General features: G+C 36.2%; 1 protein-coding gene across 8 annotated transcripts in view; it reads left to right on the forward strand.

The window, feature by feature from the left end:
• The window catches only part of TRPS1 (transcriptional repressor GATA binding 1), a 279500-nt gene that overhangs the window by 75041 nt on the left and 178163 nt on the right, over nucleotides 1–26296 (forward strand). For all 8 annotated transcript variants that reach the window (XM_082364223.1, XM_082364227.1, XM_082364228.1 and 5 more), the window contains one exon: nucleotides 10290–11416. In XM_082364223.1, coding sequence (XP_082220349.1) covers nucleotides 10290–11416 — 1127 coding nt within the window. The remainder of the gene's footprint in view (nucleotides 1–10289; nucleotides 11417–26296) is intronic.

The following is a 26296-nucleotide window of genomic DNA, read 5'->3' on the forward strand; positions in this document are numbered from 1 at the left end:
CTGTCACTTCTGAGTCTGTTGAATTCAGATCCCTCACACACCATGAGGTAGCATACCCAGCCCTGAAATCAGAAGAGATATAGACCTTTACCAAGAAAAACTAAGGAAAGATACAATGGCTAGCTTAGGACTCATTGACTTGACCCGGATGTTAGTTTCTCAATTTTTAAATTTCCCCTGCGTGTTTTATCAATTATTGTGCTTAAATTTTTAAAAATAATGGATGTGGCATGGTGGCTAAGCCCTTCATGCAATTTTTACTACCTGTATTCAGCCCTTGAGGCTCACATATAGACCGATAATAGGACAAGAGATTGAGTTCTTCAGAAAGTAATTACAGCCTCTTTCTTTCTAATCTGCTTTATTATGCTTATATTTAAACCATCGCTGAATGGAGGCCTGCGTTGCTAAACGCGGACTTTGCTGTTTCATTAGGGCTTAATGTGTGGTGCATTAGGGTGTTTGCATCATCTTTATGGGGGAGCTCTTAGCCCTCAGATCAAGTTATAAAAGTCGGAGTCTTGTCAAGTTGTGCTTCCCACGGGAAAGTGTTTAAGCTAGCCCAAGTTTATAAATGCTCACAGTGTATATGGTGCCTTTTCATATTAGGAAACCTTTCCTGTTATTCTGCATTATTCAGGCCTCTAAGAAGGGAGCTACAGGATGCCAGCTATTAAATTCATTTTGGCCCTGAATGAAATTTTAAGGTTAACAGAAGAATCTCAGTGATTGTCTTGTGTTTGAGTTAGGAGCCCTGCGTTTCTGTTTTATAAATATTTTTTATCAGAGTTGCACAATATGTCATGTTAGAAGCAGGAAGAACAGATTTTCGAGCTAGGAAGTCATTTTCTGTGTTTGCATTTTCAACATATTTAACTCCATGAGCTTTATAAATTCTTAACATGTGCCCGTACATTCATTTGAACAGGGGGTTACAGTTTGGTCTGGAAAAAAAGAAAACTCCAGAGAACATTCATCTTATTTTGGTCTATTTTGAATTTTCTTGAATTTTAACCTCCAAATATTTATTTTTTGCCTGGCTGTTTCCTTTGATCCTGGAGCAGGAGGGAAGCTGTAGATCTTAGCAGGTTCTGTTGCTTTGTTCTTCTGAGTTGAGGACAATTGCTCTTTAGAAACGCTGGTGAATGAGACTTGAATCACTTCAGACTCTCTCTAGAGTACGGAATGTTTGGCATATGAACCCATACTTATTTTCAGGACCGTGTCTCTTTAACAAGTAATAAAGTGTGCAAAATAAAACATATGCTCACCCTAAGGCCATAAAAGCAAAGCAGTGTTCTGGCATTTACCAGGTTATTTTCATCATGAAGATAGCTGAGCTTTATAATGTAGCCACACGGATGGAACAGTTTGACCATCTTCACTAATCCTTTTACCTGCATGATGGTTAAATCTCCATTTGGCTTTGTTACAAGAGGGTCAGTATGATAAATGTCAGTCCCTCTTTGATTTTCAGTCTATTTGCCATCGTTTAGAGAACATGTATCACTTTCTTGAATATCTGTATTTCTCTCTAAGCAGAATGTTTAGAAGAAGGAATCATGGTTATCAGTGCATTCAATCGAATTTAGCATTATTCAACTCAATAAAAATTTTATCTCCAAATGGCATGTTCTGCTAACCATATCAAGTCAGCAGATTATTCAGTGCTTTTTGTTTCTTGGGTCATTGTAATTATAGCATATGTGCAGCTGTTGGAAACACAGATACATAAGTAGTATGCTAACTCCAGGAAAGTGGGGAGAAAGAGCCGTTCTCTTTCATTTTCTGATTTCCTTCCTGGAGTCTGTGTCTGAAAATCGTTAGACCATAGACCTCTTGAATTCTTCATCATATGATTCTGAAGTTTAAAGTCAATGTTATGCATGTTCAGAATATCAGAGAAGACCGTGTTTAATTTTAATTGGAAATCAAATATAAAATTTATTTTTCTGTATTACTTTAAATATGATCTATCCTTCTTTTATTTTTTAGCTTCCATAATCAAAATTACACATATGTCCTGTTTTGTCCCCCAATTTTGGATTCAGTCCTAATAAGAGCTAGCATTTATTAAGGGTTTCTTATGTGTATATGTAGATCTAAGCTCTTTATGTGTATTAATTAACTCATCTTCATAAAAACCTTTGAAGCTGACACTACTATTACGTCCATTTTAAAAAATGAGGAAACAGACATAGAGGGATGAAAGTAACCTGCCCAAGCTCACAGAGTTGAAGTGGGGTAAATGGGGTGTAAACCAGGGTAGATAGGCTACAGAAAGTTGTCTTCACAACCACTATGATATATGGCCTTCCCAATTGTAAGACTGAGTTTACTGCAACTAGAAAAGCAATGGAAGACAGACCAGCCGCATGTAAGGGAGGAGATATAAGACTGGTACGCCAGGGCTGTTTGATGCATACTCTGTGAATTGCATTGAATTTGGGGACTTCAGCGATTTCTTTGAGATGATCTCTTATCCAAACCCTGGAGTGTAATGCTGCCTTATTTGAACTTACTAGCTTATAATTGAAATCATTGAAAAGAGAATTAATTTTGCTGATTTGTCTTTTCTTAATTACTGTGATTCATTTTCACTGGTACTTTGGCTGCAGAAACTAGTTCTGATAGAGTGCATAAGGGCCAGATTTTGATTTTATCAATTAAGGATGCAGTGCTTTATCCCCACATTAAGGGACACTTCATCCATGTATTTGATTTACTTCATAGTTCCCTTGTTTGAAGGACTTCGTTTTAGGATTTTATGATTCAGTAGATGGTCTGAGAGTTGTATTCCCCTCTTTTGATTACTAGGCACAATCTAGGTTGGTTTTTCTGTGAAGATTCAGTGTTAAGGAGATGCACCCAGCTTCCATTTATGTTCTCCAAGGCTGGGTAATTAAGGTTTTACTCTTTGCCTTTGAGTAAGTAATGGAATGGGTGTGGAGGCAGAGGAACTCAGAATACTTTTAGACTGTCTAACTTGAGTGTACTCATTCCCCAGCCATGCTCAGAGCTTTGTGAGGTCCCCGGATGCTGAAAGTGAAGAAACTGGGGGCTACCATGAGGGGCTTGAGAATTCAAAGAAAGTCTAATTGTCCAGCAATTCTCCTTTAATATTTAGATGACCTGTTGATGTAAGATAAAGAACACCTGCATTCTTTCATGAGTCCAGTAACATATTGGGAATCTTAATAATAAACAGTGGTTTGTTCTAAGACCTGTTTTTCCAGCTGATGGGCAGGTAGCTCCACCTCGATATTCCAACTGGCATCTCAAAATCGACATGTGTAGAAGTAAAGTTGTTAGTTCCTTCCCTAAAACAACTTTGTGTTCCTCTCCTTTTTTCTAGACTGCCATTTTCAAGTCAGTCAGGCTGGAAATGTCAGTTCTCCTGGATGTCTTTCTGATTTGTATCTCTGTCCAAATAATGGAGTGATTTGTCCTGTCTTTCCTTCTTTATTCTTTCCCCGGCACCACCCTTTTTTGTTTTTTTAATTTATTTTATTTTATTATTTATTTTTGGCTGCGTTGGGTCTTCGTTGCTGTGTGTGGGCTTTCTCTAGTTGTGGTGAGCTCGTTGCGGTGCGCGGACTTCTTATTGCAGTGGCTTCTCTTGTTGTGGAGCGTGGGCTCTAGGCGCGTGGGCTTCAGTAGTTGTGGCACGCGGGTTCAGTTGTTGTGGCTCGTGGGCTCTAGAGTGCAGGCTCAGTAGTTATGGTGCACGGGCTTGGTTGCTCCGCGGCATGTGGGATCTTCCCGGACCAGGGCTCGAACCCATGTCCCCTGCATTGGCAGGTGGATTCTTAACCACTGCTCCACCAGGGAAGTCCCCCCCCCCTCCCCCGGCACCACCCTTAATGTTTACTTAGTAAATTCTTAGTGGCTTCTTTACTTATTTACTTTCTCTTTCTGTTCCCTTCTGTTCTTTCTCTTCTCATCTGCTATCCCTTCCTTCCTACCCCTTCTCGCCTTCCTTTGGTTTCTGTTTCTTTCTGTTCTTTTTCCTCCCTCCTTCCTCTTTACCCTTCCTTTCCTCCATCTCTTCTCTTACCCATCCTCCTTCCCTCCCTTCCTTCCTTTCTTTAATGTTTAAAAATTCCACTTAGAGATCTGTCTTCCTGTGTTTTGTAGGAAGTATAGGTCTACTTTCTATAAAAAAAAGCAGATCGTTTTAATTATACTTGTATAATTCAATGTAGACTCTCCATTAAGACATCACTTTTCCAAATTCTCTCTCACCCCCAAACTTCCTCCACATTTCCTGAAAGCAACTTGCACTGTTTCATCCTCATTTATGCTTTACTCATTTTGTTTCCTGCACCTGAAAAACCTTTCTGAGATCACTGCCTTTGAGGCTCATCCCAAATGCCAACTCATCTGTCCACAGCTCAGTTGTCACCTCCTTCCGGAAGCCTTTGTGGACCAGTCAGTGTAGGTTAGGTGCTTTTCCTCTGTGTGGTCATGGAACTTGGTACAGCTTTCAGCAGAAGCACATATTCCACTGTTGTCATCTATTTACCTGGGAACTTTATGCACTAAAATTGCAGACACGTTGGGGGTTTGGGACTTTGTCATTTCCTTGTGTCTCCCAGTGCTTGGCACATAGTAGGCATGCCACAAATCACCCTTCCCTGGAGGAAGGATGTTCCACAGTGATTCAACTCTGTTTGCTCATTAAGACCCTCTTTAGGACAAACATGCAATTATTGTTTATCTCCGTTATGAGCCAGCGGCAATGGCAGATCAGCTGGAGGAGAGGAACGCTGTGGATAATGTACTCCACTTGCACTGCATTTTCAGTTTTCTTTTGCATATTTTCCCCTAAGAGATTACCTTCTAAATTAGTGAGACTGACTTCAAGGTTTACCGGTTTTCTATCTGTCCAAATACCAAATAACCATAGAAAATTAGATTGATATTATGCTGAGTAAAATGAGAAAACCAGTTTGGGATAGACTGTTTATTATTGTAAATACAAAACATTTATTATAAAAATGTAGATAATTAAGGATAAGCAGTATTTTACCCTTATATTTGCACCTCTACCAATTTAGGTTTTGCCCTCACCCCCCAAAAAATTAGTTGGCTCTTATAAATCCAATGACAAAGATGTATATGGGATTTATTCCAGCGACACAAAGAATAGGCTATGATAGCATGCGACTGAGCTGACTGCCGTTTAATTAGATTTGTTATTGAAATTTTTAAATACTTAATTTCCATCAAAGGTACATCGTTGAGGCACACTCTATATTCTGCGGTGTGTTTTGAAGCATTGTACAACGCGGAAACATTCCCTATGTAGATTAGCACATTGATTCTGAATTTAGTTATTTTCAGCCAAGATTGGCCCTGACAGATTTCTTCACGTTATTTGTGACTTCAGTATTTGAACAGTGATTTTTAACAACTTAGTTTTTTACAGTCGTGGTTTTACTTTTTTGACGATCAGCCCGTAACCTCAAGTCCTTTTAAATTAGTACCCTCCTAATTGTCTCTGTTGCTATCAATTACAGTCCTTGAATATGAACCACATCTGAGGAAGAGTTTGTGTTTAGTTCAAACAACTCTTTTTGTTCCATTGAAAATAAGTACATTTGCTAAAGTGTCATTTTAAGAGTTCTGAGGCTTTAAAAGATCTTTCCCTTTGACATATTCTTTTAGATACTTTTCTTACTAGTTTTTGTTCCATATTATTAGGAGGAAAGAGCTAAATTGAGGTTAAAGACCTTGAAAAAAAGCCAACCTTTTATATTTTTAACTTCTGTAGTGAAACATTTTTGTGAAAAGCCATATGTAGATAAATTATAAATGAAAGGCATGGAACAAACTACATGGAAGGAAGAGTTTTTAGAACTGAGGTTAAAATAGAATAAAAAGGCATCAGAGTCCTCAATCAGTGAAAAACAACTTAAAATTTGTTCTTTTTCATGCCTTAACAGGTATCTTGGGTGTTTCTGTATAGCTCTAATTCACAAGCAAATGACCCCATAGTCATTTGTTTTTGGGTTGAAAGATGCAATTTGTCTTGTCTTTTGAAGAAGCCCATATGTCAGGTTGAGTCAATGATAATAGGGCCGTGAATTAGTATAGCTCCCGTAGCCCAAGTAAGTGGGAGATTTCACATCTCCAATAACTAGTTCGTTCATTCAACCAAAGTGTATCGAGCTCCTGCTTACTTCCAAAGATGAATGTAATACCATTCCTTCAGTCCAAGAAGGAATGTAAATGGAAGCATTAGCTTAGTAACAACAGAATTGATCTTTTACGTTTACAGCTAAGAATACTAGGGGTGACAAGTATTTGAGTTTGACTTTACCACTTCCCCTTCTGTTTAGTCTTTTCATTTCATTGGCGGGAGAAATTCAAAGAGATAGTTCATTTTATTAAATAATAGTCCCATTCATGTGAATAGTACTGTAGAGTGTGCTGTCTGATATGGTATTCACCAGCTACATGGGGCTATTTAAATTTCAATTCATTAAAGCTAAATTTATGAAAAATTCATAAAAACGACAAATTAAATTTAAAAAAATCAGTTCTTCAGTTGCACTAGCTCTGTTTCAAGTGTTCAGTAGCACTTAGCTAGTGGCTGCCGTATTGGACAGGGTAGACTACAGAACATTTCCATCAACTCAGAGTTCTGTTGGACAGCAGTAATGTAGACTTTTGCAGATCACTTTTTGGATGCATTCTCTCACTTTATCCTCACGATAATCCTATAAAATGGCAAAGTGTACAATATTATTTATAGCCACAAAGATGATGAAACTGAGGTGCCAGAAGGTTAAATAGTGTGTCTTTCTACAGGATTTAACTTGAGAACTTCCCTTGGGAGCAAACAAATGCAAGTAAAGATAAATACAAATAAATAAAGGATTTTACCTACAAATTTTGATCTTAAAATATAAGTAATTTAAAAGCAGAGTTGCGGTCTAGCTTTTCACTGTTGTATCCTGATGTCTGTCACAGAGATTGGCACAAGCTAAATACCCAGTAGCTACTAAATAGATGAATGAATACGTGTAATTTTTAGTCCAAACAGAATTTGCAGTTTAATAGGAATTTTTAAATGTGGATATCTGTATCAAAGGCACTGCTGGATTATGGGTTATCATGAAAGTTCTGGTTAGCAAAACAAGAAAGACTGAAGTTTACACTCTTTGTTCTGCTTGTGGTCTCTTTTTAGTATAGCCATAGCTAGGGAATAAGTTTTTCTATTCCTTGCTGGGTTCAACCGTTTGGAAAGTTTGAAATAATTCTCTGAGTGTGTAGGTGCTGTTTCCTGGCAATAAGATTAAATAAACTGTTGCTGCAAAACATTGATTTTGCATTAACTGTTCTTGCTGTGTATTTGGGTGTAACCTAGAAAAGAATTGTTTTAAGTCAGCATTTGTGGGTCATGAACATGAAATGGGTATGGTTTAGTCTTAGGTATGGTGTCCTAAAATAATAAATTATATTTTATTTCAGAATTCAGTTAAATGATATATTGTACAACAGTCATATTTCACCATGACTTAAGGTACATCTCTTATAGAGATAGCATAGAAATGGCCACAAATGTAACCTTAAAACCTTATTTTGGAAAGAGAAAAGGAATAGAACACTGAGTAATTATGTTTTCCAAAGTTGGCTTTTATAATATGTAAGATATGTAATTCTAATATTATATTAGCTTTTAATAATAGGTAATACTAATATGATTAACTGCTATTTACCAGGAAGGCAAATAGATAATCTGTACAAGTGTCAGTATTTTTGTTCTTGCCATTAAGTTAGATCCTTGTGTTATTTGGTTGCTTGGGTGGTTTTTGAAAGGGCAGTGGGTAGTCTGAAGGCACTTTTCAGCATAAAGTATATAAGCATTAAAAGCATCCTAAACAATGGAGTTGGCTGAAGACACAACCTTTAGACACATAGACACTGCCAACTTTAAAGATTTAATGCAGTTTTCTTAGTAGCTTAGTTAATCCCAGACCAAAATGATTTACTGGCGGTTTTTGGTATGAAATGTTCTCTTCACCTGATATTAGTCTTTCTTAGCGTGGATTTTCTGACTCTTAAAGTTGATGTCAAATACTGAAAGGGATGTTGTGATGCTTCATAATAATTTAAATTCCCTTCAAAATCATAAGTTTAGGGCTTTCTTAAGATAGTATGTGCTCTTTGCTCAGCCCTCTCAGTGTGGGCATGGAACATGAGGCTTGAAGATTGCAAAATCAAAGAAATCGTGATGATGTGTCATGGTTTCTCAGGAATCCCTGTTCTACAAGCAGAAGTTCGAAACATTTTCTGTTAAGGAAACTCAGCAACTCTGAAGCAATGTGGTAGCTCAGAGAAGCAAATTTCCATGTCTAGAGCTTGTACACTAGCTTTCTTTGCTCACATTAGAGAAGGTTGGGATAGTTCTGAATTTGCTCCTTTTGATTCAAGTTGAAGTTCCTGAACCAAGTACCTGAGTAGGTGGCATCCCACTGAAAGGTTCATTTTGTTTTTGAAAACAAGGTTCTTCTCACCTCTAGCGAATTGCGAAATGGATGAATTTTACAATATTATGCATTACATTTCAGTGCAAATTTTATTTGCTTTGGTCACTAAAGTGTTTGGTTAGAATGGTGTTAGACTTCTCTTGTGTCGTCTGGCTTTGACAATCTTTACACCAGTGATTGTCAGGTTGCTGCCTGGGAGGGTGCCCCCCATTCTTGCCCTTCTGCTTAGATAATGCTCTGCTGTCAACAGACTGAAATCTGGGTGTTTGCCATGGTGAATATAGACACTGTTTAAAGTGGAATATTGTCATCCTTCGATTAACGGCTGTGGGAGAACTTCATAATTTATTAATCTTAGTGTACAGTAAATGAGCTGTTGATGCGTTCATGCACATTTCCTCCAACTGTAATATTGGAAGTAAGTTTAAAGGTGGCCCCCAGTGAGGAAGCTGTTGGCCAGAGAGGTTAAGTAATTTGATCCAGGTCACACCTCTCTTTAAGTGGCAGAACGGACTTCAATCTTCGTCCTGTATAGTAGAGAACAACTATGTCTCTCAGTGCGCTAAAAGAATATTATTTGCATATTAAGTAGAATCTTTTAAATGATTTTGAGATGCTCGAGACTTTTCTCATGGAGTGATTTGGATGTGAGCAGTGATCACACATGTCATTTTTGAGCAGCTGTGGAAGAAGGAAGAACATGATTATGCCACGTGCTTAATCTATTACATCTGGTTGCTGGAAAAATTCAAAAATTCCCTGATTGTTGAAAGAGGAAATTTCTCCCCCTTTGGAGCATTTCTGTCAAAAACTCTTTTAAACAATGAATTTTGGCTGCTGGGTGGTGGCACTTAGTTATGCTGCCTGATGTGGTGCACCCAGAGAAGAGTTTTAGATAAAATGCCCTTTGAAGGCCTTGATTGCCCTAACACTATACACAATTTTATAATTTTGGATAGAAAACAGAGCTGTGGTGATTTTTATGGTGAAATTATTTTATTTTGGCCCTTGACTGTCCCCATGACCCGCTCATGGGAGGGGCTGAGTCTTTTCTATGAGACAGAGCCTTAATCAAAAAAAAGCCCTGGAAGGTTTTCTTTATTTCATTTGTCCTAGATTGGGAAACATTTTAAACTCCTTACATTGATCCTCCTTCACCAAGATTTCAAGCCCACCGATGATTTCATTTTACTTTCAGTCTAATTGTGCATGCTCGGGCTTTAACCATAAGCCATTTTGTGTGGTCATTTAGCACCTTTATTTTACCCAAAAGATAGACTTCATCTTTGCAGCCTTATTGCTGTAGGAACTGAACAGAGGATTTCCTTGGAGGACACCTGCGTTGAGTAATCTCTGAGCAACTGCCCCTGGTTTTGATGGCAACCCTTAGCTTTGTGAGAAGAAATCCCCACGTGATTTGGCTGCTTCCGTGGGAATGGGATTTGAAGGAGGCAGTAGTAAAATCTCTTTAATTGAAAGTCTTCTTCATAGGTTTTTTTTTTTTTTAAGTATATATTATTAAATCCTTTGCATTAGTTATAGTACTTTTATTACTTACCTTCATCAGATACTTTGGCCAAAAATGTTTTGCATAATGAGCCTCTCATAGAGTTGCTATTGAGTAACGAAGAGTGAATTTCTTTGGCTCTGATTATTCAAGTGATTTCATAATAAGCAGAAGTACTATTGTATTTTTGGATGTGGAATACTTGGCAGTGTCACCTCCTCCCTCCCACAAAAAGCACTGAATTAATGATACCTTTAAAGTAACATCCATTTCTTCTATGCCAGGTCACTTCAGGTGGGACATTCATTGGCATTGGACGGAAAACACCAGATTGCCAAGGAAACACCAAGTACTTCCGCTGTAAATTCTGCAATTTCACTTATATGGGCAACTCATCAACGGAACTAGAACAACATTTTCTTCAGACTCACCCGAACAAAATAAAAGCTTCTCTCCCCTCCTCTGAGGGTGCAAAACCTTCGGAGAAGAACTCTAACAAATCCATCCCTGCACTTCGGTCCAGTGATTCCGGAGACTTGGGAAAGTGGCAGGACAAGATCACAGTCAAGGCAGGAGATGACACTCCTGTTGGTTACTCGGTGCCCATCAAACCCCTTGATTCCAGACAAAATGGTACAGAGGCCACCAGTTACTACTGGTGTAAATTTTGTAGTTTCAGCTGCGAGTCATCGAGCTCACTTAAGCTGCTAGAACATTACGGCAAGCAGCATGGAGGAGCACCGTCAGGTGGCCTTAACCCAGAATTGAATGACAAGCTGTCCAGGGGCTCTGTCATTAATCAGAATGATCTAGCCAAAAGTGCAGAAGGGGAGCCAATGACCAAGGCAGACAAGGGCTCTAGTGGGGCAAAGAAGAAGGACTTCTCCAGCAAGGGAGCAGAGGATAATATGGTCACGAGCTACAATTGTCAGTTCTGCGACTTCAGATATTCCAAAAGCCATGGCCCCGACGTTATTGTAGTGGGGCCACTTCTCCGTCATTATCAACAGCTCCATAACATTCATAAGTGTACCATTAAACACTGTCCATTCTGTCCCAGAGGCCTTTGCAGCCCAGAAAAGCACCTTGGAGAAATTACTTATCCATTTGCTTGCAGAAAAAGTAATTGCTCCCACTGTGCGCTCTTGCTTTTGCACTTGTCTCCGGGGGCGGCCGGAAGCTCAAGAGTCAAACACCAGTGCCACCAGTGCTCCTTCTCCACCCCCGACGTGGATGTGCTCCTCTTTCATTATGAGAGCGTGCATGAGTCCCAAGCATCGGACGTCAAACAAGAAGGCAATCACCTGCAAGGATCGGATGGGCAGCCGGCTGTCAAGGAAAGCAAAGAACACTCATGTACCAAATGTGATTTCATTACCCAGGTGGAAGAAGAGATTTCCCGACACTACAGGTAAGCCGTACGGGGGAAAAATAGTGAGAAAATGATAGAAAGTCTCCAGAGGGCTGACCCAAGAATTGTTGGGAATGATTGTGGTGACCTTGGGCAGTTACAGAACAAGATCATGTTCTGTAAGATCATAGACTGCAGATTCTATATTGGTAGATGTAATAACCACAGATTTTAATTTGGTCACTTGTTTCAAACTGTTTACTCTTATGTTTCATACCATCTACTGAATATATTTTAAAATTCTCAATGATGCTGATATTGCTGATGGTTTTACCGCAATTCATTAATTTGTCCTCGCTAAGTATGAACCCATATTCCATGATTTTTGATGGAGCGGCTTCCAAATGAAAGATACCACTATAATATGTACTATTCTCTAGTCCAACTGGGAAACAATCCGCTTGAGAACATGTTGCTCGTTTTTCTTTTAAAATGAAATCGGACATTCTTCTAGTTTTAAAAAATTAAGCAACATCCTTGTTTTGCGTACAGACAGTAATGTGAAGCAGAGAATTCTGTAATATGTGTGACTTTGGGTTTCTGTACACTCTGAGCGAGTAAAGCTGCTTAAGTTGTTTCAGATTTGTAAATAGATGTAGGGTGTGTTAGTGTTTTCCTTCTACTTTCATCTTATTCTCGTTATAGACATTAACTTTCCCAATTCATCTTTCATACTTTCTAGAGATGAGTTTAGAATACATATCTTTATTTCATTTATGTATTCATTTCTTAACTAATTAACTCCAAAAATACACATAGTGCCAGGCATTGATTATAAAATAGGAGAAAAGAACATAAACATAGTGCCCTTATGGAACTTATGATTTAGTAAAATCCTGGTAGCATAGTGCATTCAGATATTACTTCCAGAGTATTGGGTACTCTTGTTATCATGCCTCTAAGCATCAAAGTCAAGAGCTTTATTTACTATTTTTAAGGGCTTTTCCATATGCAAACTCAATATCCTAGTTTAAAAATCTGGTTATTTAAATGTTCCCATCCCGAGATTTTAAATAGTTCCTCCTATTCTTTTAAAAAGTTGTGTGTTAGTACCAGTGTGTGTCTGTTTTCTCAGTCACCAGTAACGAAGCAGTTTATGTCCAACGATAGGCTAACAATGTTACATGTTAATTTGAAGGGCATCCTAATGTTCACAGTGGATCTAAACGTTCAGAAAACACTTCCTTGAGATTTACACTGTTTAATTTATAAGGTCAGCCCTGGGAAAGACCTAGTCCTGCGATCAAATATGTGTTCACACTTGCAGTGAGTGTTTCTGGCTCTTTTGATGTTAGCTGCATGCTTATTTTTTTCTGGGGCAAGCAGACATTAGCTTTCTTCCGAGCCTTGTTTGTGTGTATACTGTGCATGTACATTTCTTAAGCGATGTAGAAATTAGATAACCCATTCTTTTTTTGAAGGAGGAGGCTTTTTTTAATCATGAAGAAATTAGCCAACACACACACACATTGATGCATGTAGATACCAGATCCCTTGGATGAGTGGCTTTTTTTGAGGAAGCTGAGGCTATTGGTTGAAAACTTGGCTGGAAAAATAGAGATTCCATATGTTTTGGTTAAACAAACAAAAAAAAATCTAAGAAATAAATATGAATAAAAATACTACTGAATAATCTCAGAGTTTAATTAATATTCAGTAATGAAAGTAAGCTCCAGAGGGAAGAGACTAGTCCTATTTTGTTCATTGCTGTATCTGCACGATTTAGCATAGTAGTGCCAGGATGGTAATAGGTGCTCAGTGAGTACATCTAAATAAATGAGATCCCTGTGAGATTTTGACTTCACAGTATAATAAGTGACTTCATGAATAAGTCAAAATCTCCATGGTGAGTTTTAATTTAATCTTTGACTATTGTATGGTCTTGGAACCCTTCTGAGGACACACAAAATGAAAGTACATTTTGAACTTAAGTCAACTTAAGTCAACCTTCTCAGTATTTTATTAGATTAAAAATAATTAGCAGCACTTGTCTGTAGGTCATTATAATCCTCTCGCACTTATTCTTAAAACCTGATGTAGTTTGTGTGATCCTAGGTCCTTTAAGGTGCTCTGCTTGAGTTCTTTTAGAAATATTTGAAATTTGGAGACTTACTGTTTCAGGAGCCACAGCTTGGTAAGAAGTATAAAGAAACTCTACTAAAAGTTGAACAGTGGAGGCTCCAGGGATGTGAAAACAAATAGTCTCATGAATGTTGAAAACTTAATCTGCTATCAAAGCACTTCGCCCAAATGCTACATTTTGAAGGTAGTGTAGGAGGAGAGAAGTTTACCACATCACAATACTATCTTTCTAGTTAAATTTATATTTATTCATATTATTCATGTTGGGAAACTTTTACCACAACTCTGTTATTACTGGGGAATATTCTCGGCTTTTGAGTACTTTATGTACAAGACTTACAGTGTACTAAAAAAGATAGCACAAACAGAGAGCTGTACAATGTGTGAAATCATGTAGCTATAAAATAACTACAGCTAAGAAGCAAGAGAGTTGATTTAAAGCTATCAGAGAAAAACCTCAGTGTGGATTTCATTCCATGGGCATTTTCCTAAAGAACCAGTTTAACCTGAGTTGAACTGCCAACATTATCCATTTAGTAAGTGAAACTTGGCCAGTTCTCCTTTCTTTATGTTTCATATTTACTTATGATACCCTGTAGTTCACATCATGACAGAATTGTCATATTCCACTCATGTTTGTTTCTCACACTCCATTTCTTTTATTATATATTATTTAATTAACCAGTGTACCCATTCTCTGACTACTATTCTCCTAATCAACATTTTCAGTGTTATAACTTTGTGTTTCTAGAGTCGTGGGAGGAATATCTCCTTACAAAGCAACCATACCAGATAAAACATAATTTCTTAGTGACTTGTTAGACTTCCATGAATTAAGTGAAAGTTCTGAAACTTTTCTCTTCGCCCCTTCACCAAAAATGAGCTAAACCCAGAATGGGGAGAGCAAGCAGGGAATGCAAGTTTGCATGGATGAAAAATGCTGACATTGATACTGCAGTTATATTGAGACTAAGCCCAGAGTCACTGGCAGAGAGAGGGCGTTGAATCCATGGGTTTCACTCTAAGCTGGCACCTTGAAGTTGGCTAATGTGATGCGACATTACTGCCTTCCTCTGACTCCTGTCAGAAGTAAACACAGATTTATCTCCAGGAAATTATTCCAGTTTTCACCTCCATGCTACGTATGGCTTAAGATAAACCTTATATGAGCTTCCACATTACAACAGTTTACCATATGAGTGTGGATGTAAATCATTACATGTGAAGTCAGTAGGAAAAGCAAATAATAGCTTTAGATACCCAGGAACTTCAGATCAGCAGTTTTCATTTAGAAAATAATAACTAATAAATGTTAAAAGAAATGAAAATTACACTTATAAATTGATCAAGCTACATGAGACTATAAATAACCAGGAATATTCAAAAAAGAAACAATAGCATTTTTGAATGGACAATCTAATTATTGAAATTTAAAACATGTGGATAAGTTAAGTAATATATTAGCAAATGAGTTAATCAGAGGTTAAATCTGAAGATATTAGCCAGAATACTTAAGAGAGGGGAAGGGGATGGAAAATATCAAAAGTGGATATTAAGATATGAAAATACAAGAAGCTGTTCTGACATGCATCTAATTAGAGTCCCAGAAGAAAATAATATTGAATGGAAGATAAGCAATCAATATTTGAGAAGATTATGGCAGATGAGTTCTTGAAACTGATGAAAGACATAAACACACAGATACAAAATAGGATAGCTTATGCTGAGCAGAATATGTAGATCTTCCTCGACTTATGATGGGTTTATGTCCCAATAAACCCAGTATAAGTTGAAAATAACGTAAATCAAAAATGCATTTAATACAACTAACCTACTGAAATCATAGCTTAGCCTAGCCTAACTTAAATGTGCTCAGAACACTTGTACCCTATAGTTGAGAAAAATCTTTTAACACAAAGCCTATTTTATAATAAAGTGTTGACTATCTTATGTAATTTATTGAATACTGTACTGAAAGTGAAAACCAGAATGGTTGTCTGGGTACAGAATGGTTGTAAAGGTACTGGTTTTTTCCCCTCCTGATCATGTGGCTGACTGGGAGCTGGGGTTCCCTGCTTCGACCCAGCATCATGAGAGAGTATCGTACCACATATCCTGCATATTATTAGCCCAGTAAAAGATCCAAATTCAAAATTCAAAGTACGGTTTCTACTGACTGCATATGGTTTTTGCACCATCCTAAGGTTTAAAGATTGTAAGTCGAACCATCATAAGTTGGGGGCCATCTGTATACAAATAAATTCAGTCATAGACATCTTGTAGTAAAAATTGACATGCTAAGGCAGAGAGAGATTCCTTAGAGCAGCTAAAGAGAAACAACAGCTCAACTATTCAGAAAAGACTATTAGGTTAACAGTAGACTTTATATCAGCCACAGTGGAAACCAGAAGACGGAGGAATGCTATTCAGTTTTGAAGGAAAAAAAAAAAGTCAACCTAGTATTCCCTACCTGTCAAAACTACCTTCCAAAAATAAGAGCAAAGACATTTTCACATAAACAAAGACCAGGGAACTGTGAGTAAGTCTCAACAGCCATAGCATGCCTAATTTATGCAGTTAAAAAGGGATAGACTGAGTTATTGGGCAACACTATTATGTGAGTTTGCAGGGAGATTGATCAGAATTAAGGTGTTCTAAAGTGCTTGAATTGTCTGGAGTTAGTGAGTTAGGACTTTGTTATGCATATTTTGATAACTTTAGGGATAACTAATGAAAGAGTAGGAAATGAGTACATAACTTCCAAAGCTTTAGAGGAGAAAAATGGACAACAAAATAAACAACACCCATAAAATTCAATCTTTTTTTTAATGTATCCTTTTTTAGAGGATACATGGGAAAAAAGTAGACAAATAGAATTTTTAAAGGAAGATGGTAAAAAAAAAGTCCAGATATCAAAAATCTTAATGAACCTGTGGGGATTAAACTTTCCACTTAAAAGATATTATCAGACATATTAAAAAAAAAATTTAACTATAAGCTGTTTATAGGTTACACACTCAAAGCATAAGGCTATGGAGAGTTTGAAAGAGCAAAATAGACTAAGTTATAGGCGCAAATATAAACCAAAGAAAAATTGAGGTAGCTTTATTAATCTCATACAATTTAGACCCTAAGACAAAAAGCATATGCGGGAAAAGTCATTACTAATGATAAGAGGTTCAGTTCATCAGGGAGATATAATAATTCCAAATATATAAAATATAAATATAAATAAATATATATGTAAAGCAAAAATTGATCAAGAACTACAGGGAAAATATGACAAACCACAATCACAGTTGTACATTTTAGGAAACCTCCCTTATTAAAGGTTGAACAGAAAAAATTTTTTCAAAATATAAAATATTTGAGCAACAAATTAAGAAAAGTATTTATTTATTTATTTATTTATTTATTTATTTATTTATCTTGGCAGTGCCGTGTGGCTTGCGGGATCTCAGTTCCCTGACCAGGGATTGAACCTGGGCCACGGCAGTAAAAGCCCAGAATCCTAACCTCTAGGTCACCAGGGAACTCCCTGTTTTTTTTTTTAACTTGATTTAATTAAAATACATAAATTCTACACCCAACAATTGGAGAATGCACATGCTTTTCAAGCAGATATAAAATGCTTATAAAATTTGACACATACTAAGCCAATAAGAAATCAGATTTCAAAAAAACAGTATCATATAGAACATACCCTTATACTCAGTGTAATTAAATCAGACCTCTATAGCAGAAAGGTAAGGATAGATGAAATCACACAAGGCAAATGTTAACCAAAGAAAAAAATGAGGTCATTTTATTTATTCCAGGAAACATAGGTGTTAAGACAAAAAATATATAATGGATAAAAAAATGGATAAAAATTGCCAGTACTTATGATTTTATAAAGTGAATTTAGCAAATTCTGGCAATATCAGATGCTCGTGTTCCCAAAGACCATGTAATTTCACTCCTCAGAAGAAAACTTCTTGTATGGGAGCACTAGGAAACGTGTGCAAAAATGTTCAAAGTAGTATTTTTTTAAAGAGCAAAACAACCGAAACAAAAATTAAAAAGCAAAACAAATAAGAAAAAAACCTCAACTATACATAAGAGGTTAGTTAAGTAACTTATAGGTTTGTCATACAGTGGAATATTATACAATAGTGAATTTGAATAAATGACAGTTGAATACAACATGGATGTCTTATAAGTATAATTTTGACCAAATAAAAACAAATCAAAGACAACTATTTGTAGCTTCATACCACTTCATAGAAGTTCATAAAAAAAGTTCATAAAAACTAGCAAAACAAAACTGTATACATATATTCATATATATTTATATATGTATACACCATGTGTATTTGTTACATTCATATACATATATTGAACTGTACCATAGACATTATTTTCCCTCCATAAATATATCATTCTTTCTTTCTCTGTATATATATATGTGTACATAGACTCTTTGTCACTCTGTATCTCTCTATAGATAAAGAATATATATACATATATCAATCATATTTTATGATCCTATGATTATGTTCATTTTCATTTTTTGCTAAACCTAGATATGAATGTGTATATATGTGTGTGTACACGTGTGTGATTAATATTACACGATAAAATTTTAAAATAAAAATGAGGCATAAATTCTCATCAATACACATATCCAATAAATATTTGAATAAATAGTCAACTTCCCTTATTATTAAAAAACTACTTGAAAATCAATGATATAGTCATTATCTACCTAATTGACTAGAATGTGGGAAAATGTATATATTTTTTGGTAGTGTATGTGATGAGAAGCATATGTCTGTTAGAGATTTATGAATGCGTTAAAATTTTTTAAACAGTGATTGAATATTTTATACATAAAATATATATCTCAGGCTAAAGCAAATAACATTGGATGCAGCAGCTGATTAAATTAATGTAGCTACTGCACAATTTCTACCTTAAAAGAGCTCTGGGAAGGAACATGAACTGTGTGCTCTGCTAGTTCTGAAGAATAGATTTTATGATAAGCACTTAATTATCAGCACATCTGAAAAAGCTAAGTACACAGTGCATTAGTACAGAGTTTCTAAAAGGGTGAGTACCAAGATGGTTACATCTAGATTTGTGTATTTTATGTGTCATGTTCTTTTAAACAATACCTAATAAATCAGTTGCCTGTAAAACCTTGAAATGGACATCATGGTTCAAGTTGAAAATTCCCATTGTGAGAGAGAAAGTTACCCAAGGTATTATAGTCCATCAAGAAAATAACCCACAATTGCACTACCTTTATTTGGATACATTATTTATTAGATATTTCAGATTTAATGGTCCTGAAGACTTTATATAGGAACAGTTATCAAGTCTTAGAATAAGATAAATTTTAGCCATGATTTACATTTCATGTTATATAATTTATTTCCCTTTTCTTGTTTACTGTCTACTTCATGGAAAGATTTATTTTTCTGTTTTGAATGTTTGGTAGGGATATCTTCTTTTTGAAAGTGAATCATAAAGTGAGATTTTTCAGCTATGACATTAGTTGTGTTTTCTTCTACCACGTGAAGGTGAAATCACCCCGTACCCTTCTAAAAAAACCCAGGCACTCCAAATGAGTAAATACTCATCATATTATTTCAGTATAAAAATACAAGATGAGTGGATTGAATAGAATCTTATTCATTCAGAATTTCAATTTTCCTTAGATTATATTTGGTAGACTACTCCTTTGCACTTGACTAAGGCTGAATATTAAATTTTCAACTTTTAAAAGTTGATTATCGGTTACCCACCTATACATCTGTAATTCCTTTTCTGTTTTTGTCCCTCAAATACTTTCTTCAGATGCTTTTCATTCCAACATTCAACAGTGCCAGTGACCTCCAGTGCCACACCTGTAGACTCTTATGACACAAAAAATGACTAATTAGTTGTCACATGTACTGAACTATATTTAAATTAAATCACTTCATTTACTCTTTCTTTGTGACAATTTATCTGTAGGTATTTGTTTCCATAATTACCAAAAAATACCTTTGAAGTCTTAATTGATTAGTATTTATAATTTATTCATTTACTTTGATGTCCATTTAGTCATTGAAGAAGAAAAACCATGGTTAAAACTATTGAAAGTGAAATACAGTTATTCGGTGAAGGAGAGCTTTTTAAGTCATGGCATAAATCTCTGGAAGTTAACATTAAAAGGAAAAAAACAAAGCATTGTTTAGAGCTGACTCCACAAATACTGTGAGCTGTTTGTTATGAAAATCGAAATATTATCAGAGTAGAGCAAAAGACTAGCACCTTTTAGCTGATTTTTTTCTAGAATCTAGAAAACCTCAGTTCTTTATGAATTATGAAAATAATTTTTAATCTCTACTAATGAATAAAATGCTACTGCTAGGATAAAAGGTATTGAAATATGAATGGATCTGAAATAAATGCTTTTTTATAGCACATGAAAATTCTGTCAAGTAGGATAAGGAATAAAACATCTTTTCTCAAAGAAATTTTAAGTCACTTGAATTAAGTACAATTTGGTTTTTTTATGCAGCTTGATGTAGTTTTCTCTAGAGGCAAAAGATGATTATCTCTTTTATCAAAGTTGATTGTGTTCATTGTCTAAAGTTTTGCACTGGAAAAATTGAGATTTTATGTAAGTATGTCCCAAACATTGTATGGGACATACTTACATTAAAATATTATTTGTTTATTATCTGAAATTCACATTTAACTGGGCATCCTGTATTTTATCTGGCACCGATAATGGTAGGGAGATCTACAGACTGCCATCTTTTTTCCTCAGGTAGCATGAAGAGAATGTTTGCTATCCAGTTGGCAGCAGAGTATAGAATTTAAATTAATGCAAATATATTTGCAGTGTCTTTAAAATTAGTTGGGCTTAATGTAGCTAGAAGTTCTAGGAGTTTTTAAATAATGAAGAGTTTATTCAGAGAACCATTCAAAATATACCATCTGCAAAATATCTATGTACTTCTTAATATTTCTCTGCTGCTTTATGACTTTACATATTAAGTCTAGCATTACCAGAGCTGTGGTGGTTCATTCCTTTGGTTATTAAGTAGATATTTACTGTCTGGATGTTCGGGGTAGAGCTGGAAGGGATATAGAGATGTGTGGGCTTTGATCTTGATTTTAAGGCAATTACAATATAACTGTAAAGTAAGACATACATGATTATTTGGTAAATGAGAGCTTTTTAAATGATGAAATAAATCTTTTTATGCCATCACTTAAATCAAAGGCCATTCATTTTAATAAAACGCAATGTGAAAAAAATCCTCTGGATGACAGAGTTTCAGAGTAGCTCAGAGGATGGTAGGTTTACTCTTGGGTTTGAGTCATTTGGGAAGTCTTTACGGATGAGAAGGTAGTTAAGGTGGGTCTTGAAAAATGAAGAGAAAACTCCCTGAACCTTCTGAGGTTTTCATATTAATGTTGATAAAATGAAATGCATTCAGTAGGTTAGAGCAGAGTCCAAACTAATGTAGTTTCTCAATGACTAAACTTTAATTCTTCAGTAATGTTTCTTATACTAGGCATTAAAATAATCTTTTTATTTTGGGGGGTCGTGGCATTAAGTTGAAGGGCTTTTCAGTTATTGTTGAGAGTGACACAAGTCAGAAATATACCCAAATCTTTCAGGAACTAATTCCTGAACAAGCTAGTAGTGTTGCATCAACTACCAAACAGCATACATGCAAGAATAACTATGGACACGAGCTAAAATACTGCATCACGCGCTCCGTATTATTTTATGAATTGACTTGTCTGTGCTTCACATTCTTATTGTGTGAAGTAGGGATGGAAATAGGTACTATGTGTGATTGTTGTAGAGTAATATATATAAATGGCCTAGAACTAAAGAATACTAAAAGATGATCCCCAAACAGTGAAATAAAGAAGATGAATGACTATTTGGGGATTATGCTTGACAATGTCATGTGTATAGTTTTAGCTTATAAAGCTGTTAGGGTTGACTTTCGGAGGTGGGAGTATGTGCTTTAAGAGGGAAGACGATGTTACTCATCATAAAGAATTCATTTGGGAATGTTCTTTCAAGTACTGAGTATACATACTGAGAGTTCATTCCAATCTAATACTCATCTTGACGTATTTCTGACTATGGCTTCATGACTTTTGCTATTTAAGGTGTGGTCTGGGAACCAACAGCATCAGAATCATCTGAGATTTTGTAAGAAATAGAGACTATTGGGTACCCCAGATGTCCAGAATCAGAATCTGAATTTTAACAAAATTCCCAGATGATTCTTCTGCATGTTAGGGTTTAAGAAGCACCGCTCTAGATGTTAGCATAGGTGATTGAAAAGTTCCATGTTGCTCCCAGCTTTTGAAAGTACAGTGATGTTGTCTTTTTAATATATTTCCTATCATTTATTTGATGACTATTATATGGAGAAAGAAGTCCTTCAGTTCTCTAGAGTATTATGCAGCAAATTGCCTTTCCTGCTTCACCTCAGGGTGTTCAATGGCCTGAAAGATGGAGCAGTTTAGCAGTTTACTGCTTAATTGTCAAGCTTTACGCTCTTTTCATTAATAGGAGTCACACTCAGAATCTTATGATTCTGAATAACAAAGATAGTAAGGGCATTACCTGTGTTTTATTAGAGTCACAGGTGGTAGAGGATGTCTTTGAGTGTGTTCATTCAGTTGTTTTGAACCAGGATATATCTACTAATGCAGTTTGTGACTGGTCCCTGCATGGGTGTCCCCTGAAGACCTTACTAAAAATTCAGATTCTCAAGTTATGTCCAGGAGATTCAGATCTTCAATAGGGCAACTGAGAGGCCCTGGAATCTGTATTGCTAAGAAACTCCTTCAGTTGCAGCGCTGCTTGCAGCCCGTTTTGCAGACCATTGCTGTAGTTAGTCTCACTTCTGTCAGTTAGAAGACCTTTCCCTTCTCCTCATGTTTTCAATTTTTAGCCCTCATTTTTCATGGTCAATATTGTCAGTAATTTTATTTATTTTTGTATAAAGTTAAAAATTCAGGCAACAGAGGATAGAAAAATAGAACATCAGTCTGGAAGGTAGAAGCCCTTTATTCTTGACTTGATGTTGACTAAATGGACACGGCACTGTCTTCATTTTACTTATCTATAAAATGGGCTTTATACCTCAGTGGAATGTGAGATCACATATGTGTGAGTGCTTTGAAGTCTTCAGAAGAAAAGGTGTGTGCGTTGAGCTTGTTATTGCCACCTCGTTTTAATATCCTTCCTGTTAGTATGTGTTTTTCTTTTCAATGTAAAACCCGGTTCTCACTGAAAACTTATCTCTGCAGTTTCTGTCTCCTTTCTGCTTTACACCCAGCCTCACCGTCCTCTGCATTTGGACAGTCCTCCAGCACCTGTATCACGGAAGGTTTTGCCTTGATCAATCAGAATAAGAGCTCCTCTGTGGGCAGATCAGAACAGCTCTTGCCGAGACCTGTAAGGAGTCAGGGAGTTGTCCGTTGGGACAGGAACTTGAAACTAGAAAACCTAGAAGCCCCCAGACACCTTGTTTCAGAGTGATACGTTGTGATGAATTCATTGCCTAGACAGGACACACCCAGAACTCCTTGTATATTTAGGAGGACATGTCAGTCAAATACCAGTTAAAGGTTGGATGTATTCGTCTTTTTTTGGTGAAGGAATAGGTTGGCTCAAGGACATTTCTAGATTGCAGAGTAAGTAGATATTGAAGGCACATAATCTTAATTACTGAGATATATTACTAGATATATTATGGTTCTAAACCACCCTCCTGAATACACTTACAAAGCATCCCTACCTCTGAAGCCTTCAAGAAAACACAGGTAATGCCCTTTCTGTCTTCGTTATTCAGAATTTTAAGATTATGGATCTGACTACTATTATTGAAAAAAGAGTAAGGCTTGACAATTAAGTTAACTGCTAAACTGCTCCATCTTTCAGGCCATTGAACACCACTAGATGAAGCAGAAAAGGCAAAAAATATATTCCACCTGGTAATGTCTTAAAACAAAGGATCTTCTAGGAAATAAACATGGTTTTAAGAAAGATGTCTGTCATGGTTAAGGTACCTGGGGGAGTGGAAAAGAATGATACCAAAATGCCAGTTGGTAAGTTTTAGCTCCTTTGACTAGAGTGCAGAATGCAGATTCACACAGAAGGGGGGCTTTATTTAATTTTAGGATTTATATTGGTTAACTCATACTAGAGGCACTATTGTTTTCATTTTGCAGGTGAGGAAATTGAGGCAGGTTCAGTAAATTATCCGAAGTCACATATATAGTAAAATACAGAGCCAAGCTTGAAACTTAGGCATTCTGGTTCTAGAGTCTTACTTTTAAGTGAACTAAATTGCTTCTCCAATAGAACTATGAATCTGCTGTTTTAAAATAATTTGTCACGTGGTACTCTAGTGTCTCGCACTTCTTCTCTTGTATGTTGAAACTTTTTCCTCGTTGCTCTAGAATTAATTGTCTTTATTTCTTGAAATAATGTCACTGTAATTCTTGGGAATGTTTGTTCTTTGGAATTTTTTTGTACTTTGGTAGAAGTAGCAGTGGCCATTTATAGTCTTAATTTATGGGCAGGGATCCCATCACAGTTTTCAAGCAGAGACTCCACCAAGTCAGGGAAACCATAAACTCTCTGCCACAGTGGGTAGTGAGCTCATTAGAACTGTCTTGGGGTGAAGGTCAATCAGAGCTTGTGAATGTGCTTCCTGAAGGTTGTTTGTTTGTTTATGTTTAACTTTTATGACTGAATAGATTATGTGGTATATCTTCAGTAGGGTATTTCCTGAGTATGTTTTGAGCTTTGACCATTCTGATAAACCCATTTTCATCTGTCTGATCGAGCTTCATAAAAGCTAAGCTAATAATTTGGGGGTACAATTTTTGAGTTTAGGAGTTTATCTTCCATTGTTTCAGATTCAAATATAGTTATGGTAGGAAGGTTCTCTGAATGAGGTTCCCAGAGGTTCTAGGTTCTATATTTTGAGTCTTGCCTATTGTCCTCTGTGATCTTAATTCCATTTTGGGTTTTCTGGCCTCGACTTTGGTGGCAAGATTCTTACTCGTCATCCTGTATATTCTCTCCTTAAGAGTTAGGTTTCTTTCACTTGAGAAAAATTCATTTTAATATTTTTATGGTCAATTCATCATCAAATTATTTTTCATTTATTGTATTTCCTTTTATCTTTCCTACTTCATGAAGAAAAATTGGACAAAAGATTGAAAACAACCTCCTGTAAAAAGTAGAAGTTAAATATCCATATTTATTCAACCAAATGTAAGCTCTTAATCACAAGAAGATAATCATGTACCAAATTAAGTACTCTCTACAAATGTTGGCTGAGATTTTGTTACATGTCTTAATACCTTTGAATTTTGCTTCCATAAAATAGGAACGTTCTTTTGGATTTTCAGCCATCAGACAGGTCTCGGAATGAAGTCACCCAATAGAGAAACTTTTACACTCCCAAAGTGATTAAAGCACACATTTAACTATGCTACTCCTCTGCCTATAAGCTTGCAGTTGCTTCCCTTTCCCTTTGAAGATACCTACCTCCTTGCCGTGGTCCACAAAGCTCTAGATGACCCTCCGGCTTGTTGATTATTATGCTTGTTGATTATTATGCTTGTTGATTATGATGCTTGTTGATTATGATGCTTCCTCTTATTTATTCCTCTCAAGCATCAGTGGCCTCTTTCAGTATCTCAGGCTTGCTGGAATGTACTGCCCTTTCCCCTTCCTCCTCCTCCAGCAAGGATAGCTCCTTTCCATCCTTGGCTTTGATAAATCGCCCTCAGAAAGGCCTTCCTGAGGACCTTAAGCAGCCCTTCCACCCCCTTACCATCCCATCCTTTTCATTCTTAGCACATATTACTCTTTGCCCTTACATGTTTATTTAGAGACTAATGTGAAGCTTGTCATTCCTGACTAGACTCTGAACACCAGGTGGACAAGGGCTACGTGCCTTGTATTCACCAATGTGTACCCAGTGCCTGGCAAAGTAATATTGTGATGATTATCTACAGATTACATATACGGGTACCCACTTCGCAGTAGCTTTAAGTAACAGCTCTCAAAACTTATTTTGTTATTTTAAGTTGTAACTCCTAACACATTATATCGTGGAGTAGCAAGTGTTTCACGTGGTTATTTAATTAGAGAGCCATACAAGGTTTTTACAGTTAAAGAATGTATGCCTTATTCCCAGTTATTTGTGTACCTTTCCGGTATGCCTTTTAGGATACAGTGCTTCGGTTCTTCTTTGTTAATCAAACATTTTTCTTAATTTAACAGTTACCGTTCTGTCTTTAACAGCAGGAGATGCTATGAAATCCAACAATAAGGTCTCCTTGTTTTGTGCCTTATAAAAAGAAAACACACACATAAACATACATTCACACACACTCTTTTAATGAATATATCTGTACAGCGCCTATCATGCTGCTTGGTACCCAACAGACACTCCATTTGTTGAATGTTCATAAGTCCTTACAGATAGAAAAAATTTGTCTTAAAAATCTTGAGCCTCTGGTATATCTTATTTACTAGATTATGTAGCTCAGTCAACCACATTTCATTGATTAAATGGATTTAGATTTTATGATAGAAAAGAACATTGTAATCAGTTCAGTAGAATTTATTTTAATATATGTAAAAGCTGTATAGAGCACTTCAGCACTAGCAATGTATATATATTTATAGTGAAAAATATCCCAGTTTAGTTTAAATAAGCGGAAAGAGAAAAGTCCATTGATGAAATCAAGTGTAAACATTTA

The sequence above is a fragment of the Balaenoptera borealis genome, assembly GCF_965194805.1.
Source record: "Balaenoptera borealis genome assembly, chromosome: 17".
In the NCBI taxonomy this organism is placed as follows: Eukaryota; Metazoa; Chordata; class Mammalia; order Artiodactyla; family Balaenopteridae; genus Balaenoptera; species Balaenoptera borealis.